General features: G+C 40.8%; 1 protein-coding gene across 1 annotated transcript in view; it reads left to right on the top strand.

Annotated features, from left to right (window-relative positions):
- LOC146585750 (interleukin-6 receptor subunit beta-like) overlaps positions 1-7,500 on the top strand; it is a 30,544-nt gene extending 23,044 nt beyond the window's left edge. Inside the window, exons 13-15 of the mRNA XM_085322395.1 lie at positions 441-537; positions 3,556-3,619; positions 7,012-7,500. Coding sequence (XP_085178521.1) covers positions 441-537; positions 3,556-3,619; positions 7,012-7,500 — 650 coding nt within the window. The remainder of the gene's footprint in view (positions 1-440; positions 538-3,555; positions 3,620-7,011) is intronic.
- The last annotated feature ends 4,350 nt before the right edge of the window (positions 7,501-11,850 follow it).

Below are 11,850 nucleotides of genomic sequence, written 5' to 3'. Positions count from 1 at the left end.
AAAGAAAGAAAAGAAAAAAGAAAAGAAAAGTGAGCCACAACTAAAATCTGAAACAGGTTAAAAACCACTTCTTACTGAATAGTTTCTTATAAAGTCAGACCTACAAGCAGGGCCCTGACCCATTAAAGAAGATGGAGCTTGCATGGGAGGAGGTATATTTCTGCCTTCTATTAAGTAGTGGTTTTCTTTGGGTGGTAAATTTAAGAATAAGCAGGTACCCAGACATCTTAAAAATAATTAAATAAAACAAACCTAAAAACCTCACAGTCCCCTAAAATCTCAAACCTTGTTTGAACTAGACTTCACTTACTGGAATCCCAGAACATGTATGAAGTAGGACTTTGAATTCTGTTTGAAATGCTTCTCTAATGAAGGCATTAGTGTCCCTTCATACTTGGTCTCATAAGTCTGATTCCATCTCCCTGTTTGTTTCCCATCAGATAAAGGAGAATTTGAAGGTTTTGTTACTGGCCTTTGCTTCAGTATGATGCTCATTCTGGTTTTTGCACCTCTCGCTTGTTCTCTGATGCTTAAAAGGTAAGAAGAGAATATTGAGTAAACTTATTTAGCTGCACTTCCATTTTACTTAATCCTGAGTTTCATAGCAGTGGGTCTTTTTTTCTCCTTAAAAGCAATTCAATTCAAAAGCACAAAACAAAAAGCTGCCCTACTCATTTATACAGTGAGCATGTTTAGAAACTGGTAACAAGCTGATTAAAATGCTTCGACAAAATCCGTAATCTTTTACTTTTGATACAGTTATCTGAGTACCTCCTGTCTCAAACACCATTGAGATAAACACGGACCATTTCTCTGAATCAAAAGTAGGTTATATACAGAATAAGCATACATCTGATTATATTGATCTTTCATTCCCAAGGATGATCATGTCTCTTCTACTGAAATACAGCAACGGATTCTAGCAGCGTACACAGACTGACATGGCCATTTAAGCAGTTCACTGCAAGCACATTTAGATGCTACAGTACAAACTATGTGCATAAGCACATAATAGGTATGTAGGGAGCATCTTTATAGAGATGAGAAGGAGTGATGGATGCATGGGTAGGAAGAAGAGAGAATAACAAGGATGCCTACAAGACAGGGATGAGAGAAAGAGGTCTTATTTTAGGAGAAAATATTCCTTCTAGTGATAAAGTACCCCTCCCCCGAATTAATCCCAGAGATATTGGGAGCACATACCGGCACTAAAAGAAAAATGGTCTGCAAAGTAACAGATGATGTATTCATTTTCAGATACAGAACAGCCCAGTTGTGTACAGCCGGTCATATTGTTAGCATGATATACTAGAATACGACCTTCCTGTTTCTCCTTTTAAAAAGCACCTGCCTCAGATATTAGAAKGGCAGCTGCTAAAGGGTGGAGCAAACAGACCATACACACTGCCTCGAAAGCCGTAATGCATAACATAGCTTATTTTAGTTTGTGCATCAGGCTGAACTCCTGCTTTCGCCATGGAGAAACAGAAGACATCGCTTCACCCAGGTTCACCTGCTGTTCACTTTCTTTTTTCAGATTTTTGCTGTAAGTTGTTCTATGTCTGATCTGGCCTTGCTAAAAAACTTCACAAATTTTTTTTTTCCTCTGAAGCCTACACAAAGATTTTGCCTCAGAAAGGATTTTATTTTGTTAAAGATAAGATCCTGCTTAGCCGAGCTCACTAGGAAAAAACTATCAGATAACTAGAAAAAACCCAGCACTCAAAAGCCCAGCGCAGCGTTACAAAACGTGTCGAACACCTGTCAGGGGGAGAAAGGCTCCCGGGGGGCCCTCCTCGGCGCTGCTCGGGTTAGACTGCTAAAAGGGGACTCACCAGGCCAGGCAAACACCCATCCTCCTGGGACCGGCAGGGATCAGACAACTACCGCCTCAGGCTCGCCTCAAGCCACAACCTAAACAGAGACAGAGTGTTTCACATTTAACGAAGTCTGGATTTGACTCGAAGACCAGACGGGGCTGAGGTCGGCGCCGAGGCCGGCTGATGTACCAGATAACCTGCYGGCCGCGCTCAGCTGGTTCTTCTGTGAAGTGAGTCATCACGCAAAGGTCCCCCGGGGCTGCCAGCGGCCGCCTCGGAGGGGGCCACCACCAGCTCCTCTTCCTCCGCCCCCGCAGAAGATGGGGATTAGTGGTCATTGCTGACTGATGTCAACGGGATCAGAGTCAGCCCCAGAGAGACCTCTCTTGAAATTCCCGTACCCTCCCACCGCTTCCCCTCTGTGGGGAAACAACAGCCCCTGCTGCTATGGGGAGGCGACGCCGGCACTGGCAGCCCAGGCCCAGGGGGGCTGCGGGCACCCACCGGCCGGCGGCAGCCTGTCCTCGAGGAGGATCCGCCCCGGAGGCTCCCRCCACCCTCCCTGCTGCAGGCTGGCTCCCCGCTCCGGAGCCCCACGCACCCCTTGGGGGGCCGCCCCTGCCCCCGCCCGGCGAGGGCGTTCGGAGCAGCCCCCCGGGTGCAGCCCCAGCCCCAGCGGCCGGCCGCGGGCCAGCGCGCCTGCGGGATGAGCGTCCGCCTCGGGCCTCGCTGCAGCCGCGCGGCGCCGACGGCCTTCGCCACCCGGCGCCGGGGGCCTCGGCCAGACCTGCGCCCACGGCGGGGCAGCGCTGTCCCCAGAGGAGCGGGAGAGTTTGGCAGCCCACGTGGGGTTTTCTTCTCTCCGAGCTCCCCAACTCAAGAAAGGAGCTTGAAAGAAACGACTTTGACGAGATGGCTGCTGACAGGCAGTCAGCCGAAACCAATCCGAACCGCCCAAGCCGGGAACTCCCTTCTACCTCGCAAAACGCCCAGTCTCACGTTCATTCAAGTGCTGGGAGGGTTGAGTGCAGAGGCAGAAATACTACCAGGCTCCGAAACCAGCACGGCAGGCGCGGATGCCGCAGCGAGTTAGAACGAACGCGCTTGACCTATGGCTAGTTCARAAGCCGCTTGTATGAGCTCTCAGTAAAGGTATGTGTAGATCAGCATCAGAAGAAATAGTAAAATACTGTAACAGATCCCAGTAAGAGCCAAATTCAGACTGTGGAGAAAGCCTCGGAGCTACATCACAACTCCCTTTTCTGGTCGATAGGTCCCAGGGAGAGYGCTCTTCTGCATCAGCAGCTTTATGTCAGAGAAGCTAAAAAGCTAAAAGCTAAAAGTTTGTTCTCTAAGGAAAAGTAAACTGCTAAGTTGAAGCCCACTAGCAAATGCTTATTAAAACAGACTTCTTCCTACGTGTCTGAGAGTCCCCACGTGAGAAAACAGAGGTTTTGTGGAAACAACAGCGATCTAAGAATACACAAGGACAGAGCTGTGCAAAGCTACATTACCATCTCCTGTCGCAGGTGCCAAACTTCACTAACTCAGCATTGCAACACAGATTAACAAGTTTGGTCTTCAGTTTTTAATAGTGATGTTGAAGGGCATAACATCTCAATTTGATGTTTGTGAAAATACCAGTAAGATTTGTATATGAACGGCAGTTAATATAAATGCATAGGAAATGTCAAGGCATTTAACCTGACAATAAACGTGGAATATTTCTTTACAGGTTGAAAGAATGGTGCTGGCCTAGTGTACAAAATCCAAGAAACAGCACTGCAATCCAAGATATGGCAAGTACTGTTCCAATGATTTGAAAAAAGATACAAGGAAGCTTTTTCCTACTGATTAATCAGTAACATTAGTTATTATTCTCTTCTGAGAATTCTACAGCACAAGTTACTCAAAAGTAACTTGTTCAGAGGCAGAAATACTACTCAAAAGTAACTTGTGAGTAAAACATCACAGCCTAATGCCACAAAAGTGGTAAAAAGGAGACAACATATATAGTGTTTTTGCAAAATCCAATCCTCACCCTCAAGATTTCTGTGTGAGTCAAGAACAATCCAAGGGCTCTAGTTTTTCAGCTAGTAGCTGTCTGAAAAGGCATCTACTAGTCAAGAAACACCAAAGTTCAGTAGCACGATCAAGCCCTGTTCTACCCACAGCTTGTGATAAGAATACCTGTATTTCAGGTCTGAAGTAGTGCCTGGAACTTTCTGCTGGAAAAAGATTGCTGGAGAGATGCAAATTTGTCACTTCCTCGTTCCCAGGCATTAGGATGATGGCAGGAAGCATATACTACCGTCAAGCTAAGCTGGTATCAGGGACTGGGGAGTTCAAAGCCAGAAATTCCCATAGGAAAAGATCAAAGATCAGGCCAGAAGCTGGCAGGTCTTTACGACAAGACACTGTCCAAGATCTACGATAGAAAACACCAGAATGAAATCAGTTGCAAGGAAGTTTAAGATGACAGGCAGGCATTCCCTTTCCCCTGCTCTGCCCCTTAAACCTAAATGTGGCTACTCTAGACAAAGAGCTTGTGAGCTCAGATACAGGATCAGGCAGTCATTCTGCAAAAGCTAGAAAATATCAAAGAACAAAGGAGGATCAGGTGAGCAGATGTGCAAGTTCAGCWTTTCAGAAGTGATACTATTAGAAGGTTGTAGTTTCACTATTTTATTCTTTTAAAGAACTTGATCTGTTTATGAGCACTAGGCAACTTTCAATTCACAATTCTCAGATTCAGCTGTCTTTCATTGGCCACTCCAGTAAAAACAACTCCCTTTAATATTCTTGATTTGTCTGAATGCATTTAGAAAGTGGGAGATCTAAAGATTCAAAATTTGTTCAAAATGAGACTTCCTCAAAGACAAAAAAACACCAACCTAACAAACAAACTAGTATATTTAGCAGTTAGAGGGTTGTTTCCTTAAACAAAGYGCACAATCTGAAGGATTTTTAGTGTGATAATAGGGTTAGGGGGATGAGGAGATTGGACAGAGGGAGAGGAGGAGGTCAGCAAGAAAGAGGTAAGAACAACCAGTTTAAATACCCTAATATCATATTAGACATGCCCACATTTGGATTCAGATGGGCAAAGGTTCAAAGAATAATTTGCCATTGTGAGGAAGTGCAAATGAAATACCTTGAGGCTGCTTCTGATAGAAAGCACAAAGAGGTTTTATGGACTAGAATGCCATAAATACTTTAGAAGAAAATATATTTATTTAGAAATCCATTTAACTGTTCCACAGAGGCAGAGCGATTATAAAAGGAAATGAAACCTATATTAGCCCAGTCTACTAGAGAAATATTATTGTGTTGATAATGTGGCAGAAATAGAAATAGCAGATACAGATAACAGCTTTTGGGAAAGCAGAAAGAGCTCTGAGCAGATAATACAATAAAGCTGTTACCAGAGACTTTCCTGAAGTAAGCTGACATTAACAACAGTTCATGAAATGTGGAGAAAAGCATACCCAACAAGAACTATAAAATGTTAAATGGGAAGAAATCATGAATTTTTACTATATTGTGTGTGTGTGTGTGTGTGTGTGTGTGTAAATATTTATTTATTTATTTATTTATTTGCAGATTGTTTCAGGAATGATCCCTCCCAGATTAGTTAAACAATGGAAAATTTTTATGGCAACAAGTATATATTCCAGATTGGTAGAAAGAGAATTTATACCTTAAATGCAGATAGAACACCCRATACTGCAATGTAAGGCCACAATACAAATCCTATTGTACAGAGCAGCAGGGAGAACTGAGATCATTCTCAATTCAGACATCACACAGATCAGGAAAATGAACTATAGTGACTAACACAGCTAGCCAGCCTTCAGTATCCTGTCCTTCATGTTTAGGCAAGATTCTTCACAGAAGGCTGCCAGATTTCTTGTAGGGAGTAGCTATGAGTAGAACCTCACTCCAAGAGGGAACAGTTTATTCCATGAAGCGCTGGAATTATAGAAATCAAGGAAAATTGTTCCAAGACAGCAAGATTCAAGAAGATACCAGTATGCCTGCATGTGTACATGCAAAAGTGAGCATAGAGTGTGCTTTGGTGGTGTAATCATGCTATTGCAGGCACACAGAGCCCTTGTTCTACTTCTTCAGCTAGGGTTGGTTCTGGGAAGTGGAAAAATCTACAACTGATGCTTCTTCTTCACACATTAGCGCCTCTTTCAGATAGAGGTTCACAGGGAGCTTATTTTAGATAGGTTTAGTGTAGAGTCTGGGCTGTTATTCACAATTAATATGATAATGGAGGCACATACCATACAAGTCTTCATTCAAAGCAAGGTAACCATGGCTGACCATGAATAGGTGTCTGCTCATCCCATTACAAGTGCCAGTTAGGAAAGTATTGATATTTTACATAGGGTTGCTGATTTCAGAGAACAACAGTGTATTCATTCTCCAGTTCAGAACAGAAATTGTGTGAAGAAAGGAAATAAAACAATTTATCCTTATTCATTTCTCACATAAGGACCCTAACAGTTTCAAGAAATTTAGAGCAACTGAGGAGGAAAAAAAAAGCAGCAGCCAATAAATACATCAGAGAACATACCATCCTGGCCTTAATTTAAAATATATTATGGGTAAGGTGGGAAGACCCAGCAAAACAACCTAAGCAGAAAAGAAGGATACTTAGCATTACAAACTGTTCTCCATCTAATCATCCAGAATTTGCAAAAACTTGTAACCCAATATAAACTCAAATCACAACATGGCACTAAGGTAAATAACAAACTGCAGGTAGAGACTGATATCAAAAGCTAGTTTGGCTGTCACTCAATTCAAACTACTTCACTTTCCAATTAATGTATGAGTTAAGCTTTTTGAAAGCTGTGGGTCTCAAAACAGCACATCCTGAAACCTACATTTTACCAGTACTACATTTTCTTCGTAGCACACAGGAAAGCAAGAAAACTTTACTTAAATACCAAAGGAGAAAAGTCCTTTTGATAAATAAGTATTTCCATTCCTATTCCTAAAACCAATGGAGATAGATAAAATACATTAGTCACATATATCATATTGGCAAGACCAGGCTGCCTGTCTCCCAGCTTTATTCTTCTGTCATTTATTTCATAAATTACCAGCTGCACTTTAATATGATTTGATATAAAAATTACGATACTGAAATTTTCTTTCTCCTTGTCTCATCTTGCAGACTAATTGGAAACCCATCTCAGGATCACTGCTTGAGGCCCTGACAGACAATGATACCACCAGCCTGTATGTCATAGAGCATGAGTCAAAGGCTCCCTTGAACCTAGAGCTCTTTAAACATGATGTAGAAGATGACAGCAAGTGTGACACACGCCAGTCAGAAACACTTAGGAATAACATAGACATAAGCCTAAGGCACACACAAATCCCTGAAAAAGCTGTTACAAGTGAAAATGAAGGGGTCATTTCCATTACAGTACCACTCTTGAGTGACTACACGAGCATGGATTTGAGCCAGAAAGCCCTGATGAGTCTAACAGTGAAGCTGCCTGCAAGAGCTGCTCATCCTCATCTGGAAATGAAGCTAAGCAATAAGCCAACAAAAACTGAGCAACAGGTTTTGTTTGCTCCTCAAGACTACCTGAAACAAAGTCAGGTCATATTTACACCATCTAGACCAACTTTAAGAGGACATATCAATTTGACCTGAAACATCTCCAAACTTTCCTGTACCATAAAGCAAATTTCAAAACTTCTGAGACTTGAATAGAGACATTAGGACTATATACAATAGTGAGCTTGTGACAATGGTAATTCTCTACTTCAATAAGCTTCCTAGGTGAAATAGAGTAATTACAAAATTAGACTAGCTATTTCACCATGGATATGCTGTGCTAATTCCTACAATCTTCACATGGGCAAAACTTGCATAGACGTGTATAAAAAAAAAAAATCTTTCAGTAAGGTACATCTCCTTCCTAATTCCTTTGAATCTGATCAGTTGCAGAGAAAGTAATAAATTCAACATGGCCAACTGACTCAGTTACGGTACTTGCATTTAGGAGATTTCAGTTCTATTCCCAGGGCAGTTGGGAAGCCTTTTCAAGGTTTCTGGTTTAAACACAATACTGCTGAAGTCATCAGAAGAGTTCTCTGATCAGTTTTAGATATCCAAGACCTGATTTTCATGTCTGATAAGTTCCTTAGCAAAAATTCTAAGTGTCTACCACTACGAAGCAGCTTCACAGTTCTTCAAAGCTGATCAAACAGAAAAGTGAGAAGCCCTAAAATTAAGTAGGGACGCTTATACACCTACAAAAAGCACTTTATGTTGGATAAGAAGTATTGTGTAAGTGAAGATGACAACTATCATTATTACTACTGGAGTTTTACTTGCATTAAATTACGACTATTTCTTCCTATATGTATCCATATGGACATAGAAATCTTAATATTCAATGAGAGTAATTGCAAATACACTGGATGCAATAACGAAATCTGTAGAATAGACTTCAAGAATTGAATAGACAATCCAGCTTAGACATCCTCCCCAAAGCTGGCATGCACGTGTGATTGGACTACAGGGACTAATAAAGGTCTCCATATTTTGCTCTCTATATGATGCCATTATGAGGTTCCAAAAGCAAGGAACTAAGCTGTTTTTCTAGTGACTTACAACATGTTCTTACTATGAGCTTTGTAGGTGTTGTCTTCAGTTTGCAGACCCAGTGATACATTTTAAACTTCATTAAATTGAAGGCTGATTAGCATTCACACAAATATTTCAATGCATAGTAGTCGCTAAACAGTGTGAGTTATAGAGTAGCCATTCTTGCTAAGAGCTCACGTAAGTTGCAGATCCCTTCGTTGACTCCTTCAGTGTTTCGGCCACTGGTTTTAACSCTTTGCCTCTGTTAGGACAAGCAGGAGCCAACATACATTTCATTGTGGGTGTTGCACTGATCTTTTTCAGCACTTAAAACCCATTGTTATGCCATAAAAATTCATTTTTTCTTACCTCTGTACCTAAATATTATTCTGTGATGTAGAAAGTATAAGGTAATAAGTAGAATCAAACTAATGGCTTGCAAACAGCTTTAGTATAAAAAGTCACCTTCATATGTAAAACTCAGAAGATAGTCTGGGCTTTTGACTCAGTCAGTATTGCCTCCATGATAGTAGCCATTGACTGACATCTTACTTAAGAAAATCCAGTCAACAAGCTAGGAGAATTTCACTGAAAGTATGCAAGGACATATCTGGCTCAAATATAAGGGATGGATATATTCCACTTTCGGTTGTAAAGCTCACAGTACATTTTATTCTTTGATATCTTATTACAACAATATCATACTGAATAGCTGTATAATGACTGTAAACTGTACCTTTGGAAGAATGAAAGATACACAAAAAAATCCTGATATGGAGATTACATATGAATGATAAATTTAGCCCATCACGATGTATCCTCTAAGAGCAAAGAACAAACCTTTTATGTGGAGAGAAATATAAAAGCAGACTTATTAAACAGTTTCATCAAGCTAGAAAGGCGGCTTTGGTGCAATAACGTACCTGTTCAGGGACATAGATTAGGAGATACATAGTGCTTAGGTCTTCAGATTAGGGGCAATTTATTTTTAACAATTATTTGTATATACATATGTATAACACATAGCACAAGGGTACTTCTATTAATATATGTGATATACGTGATTTATGTGATATAGCACTGTTCACGTGGTTTCAATAATGTCCGTAGTTTTAGCATTGATATGTTTCACATTGTGAGTGAAATTACAAATACAAAAGCTCAGAGATGAAAATGCCAAGGCATTTTGAATGCTTTTTTTCTTGGTAAGCATATAGTAATACCTCAAGATGAGCACTATTAGCCTTAGTGAGAATTTAGACATTATAAAAACTTACACACTTAACTATTGGCCTGGAGGTACATAAACATAGTGATGTGGAGCATGAGGCATTATACAGGAGGGTTACAGTGTTTTACCATTTCATATTTACAGAAAAAAATAAGTAATGTTCAGTCTCCAATATGGCCTGGTTTTTTATTTTTCTGGTATCTGAGTAGGTCAGGTTTACTTTAATACAGGTTGTACACTTTAATACAGAAAGAAAAATAAATTTTTCTACGCTTTGTTGTTGACGGTTTTGACACTTAAGGTCAGACCACAGTGCACTACCCAGACAATGTTTCAGATACAAGAAACATAGTAACAGTGACTACAATACTCCAGAGTTTGTTCAATCTGTATTAACTACAAAACATAATAATAGAATATCTATAAATTATAATAGAATATCTATAACCCCCCTAAAGTACTAGGAGTTGGGGGATACTCTGACAACCTCAAAAGCCACTTCCTGCTACAACAGTGTCTCTGTTTGAACAGAACATGCTGTCTAAAAGCAGAGACTACAGCAGACATGAGGATCCTGTCAATCTGAGCCAATGCCAGTTATAGTTACTGAAGTTGTAAAATAACAAACGCCCTATTTTAAGCCCTCCACTTACAAAAACGCTTACCTGAGAGCTTCTCGCTCTGTGTCACAGGCTCTTGGTTTGCCCTTTTTTCCCCTCTTGTGATGGCATTGTTTTTCTGAAGATGTTTCTATTGCCTGAATTACATTAACTATGTTCTAGTACTGTGTTGATGAGATCAGCATGGAAGGAGATAATAAAACTCTGGACTACTTACATCAGTCACTTCTGAACACTGTTTACACAGGATTGCCACTATGACAAATCACTTCATGCCTATAGGGAGAATAATCTTATCCCTTTATCTATTTTATTTCCACAGCTGAAACATCAGTCTGACTAACAAAATTGAAAAATAATCTGCTGTGCTAGAAACTGTCATTCACATCATCCATCTCCAGAGTCCCGTCAGCACTTCTTAGCRCACAGCCTTCCCCTAGCCAAGGCAGAAACTTTACAGAAAGAGATTGATCAAGGAAGTGATTCATCAAAGAGGTAGACAGAGGCAGGACTCAAAAAAATCCCTGAGGAATCATAGGCACAGCAGTAGCTAGCATGGGCCAGGGATCTTGTGGTGGAACAGGTTCGAGTCCTTACCAGAGACACTGGAATTTAGGCAGGCTGGAGAACAGTAAAGACACAGTACTTGACCTGAAAAATTGCAGGCTACAGCCCTTTTTTGCTTTTCAAATTGGTCTAACACAGTCTCTASTTAAAACTGATTTTTGTTGAAGGCCCTCAAAAGGAAACAGGTCCTGCTGTAATCACTGTAATCAATAAAGTTGAGAAGTGTAGATCACACATGGATTTGAACACCACTCTCTCATATCTTTTGTCATTTCAGATCACAGCAATTTTCATCTTTGCTGTCTCTTTGGGTGATAGCCCACAAGTGCATACTACAGTGGATGATTACAGGTAATACCCATGGACTCACAGTTACCTGAGCAAGGACTGTGCTACCACGTGTCACATCTCCTCAGGATGGCTCTACAGTGGAATAGTACTTGACAGAGTGATGTCTTAATCTCCAGCTGGCTCATCGGTAGTTTCAGGAATGGAGGCATCTGTCAGTAGGTCCCCATCTGAACAGAAGAGAGGAAGTTCCACTCAGTTTCCACCCAATAGCCCATTCTCCAACTTCTTTGTATCATTTTTTTGATTCATCCACACAAATGAATGGGGGACTCTTGCTTATGTTTCATCTCTTTGTTATAACACCTGTCTAAACACTGTGGAAATGGCTGTTCCTCTGGTGCTGTCAGCTATCGACACAAACAAATTTGTTAAGAATCATCTGAAGGGACTGATTCTGTCAATGTGAAAAAGAAACAACACTCTAAACACTGAAAGGATGAAGAGTTGATCTCAACTTTGGAGGAGTCAGGTTTTAATTAAAAAGTAATAATTAAAAAACCCGGTAATTTTGTGTTTTAGAAATCAAGAAAAGCCTTGAGAACAAATCCAAGACTGGTTATTGGTCACCCTATCCCTCAAAAGATAGCAGAAAGGGAGGAGCAGCCACAAGAGTTTGGAAATCTCCCATGTTTCTGAACATAT

Source organism: Rhea americana, unplaced genomic scaffold, assembly GCF_003343005.1.
Source record: "Rhea americana isolate MKP2758 unplaced genomic scaffold, rheAme1 scaffold_77, whole genome shotgun sequence".
Lineage (NCBI taxonomy): Eukaryota > Metazoa > Chordata > Aves > Rheiformes > Rheidae > Rhea > Rhea americana.
This window is presented reverse-complemented; position numbering and strand designations above follow the sequence as displayed.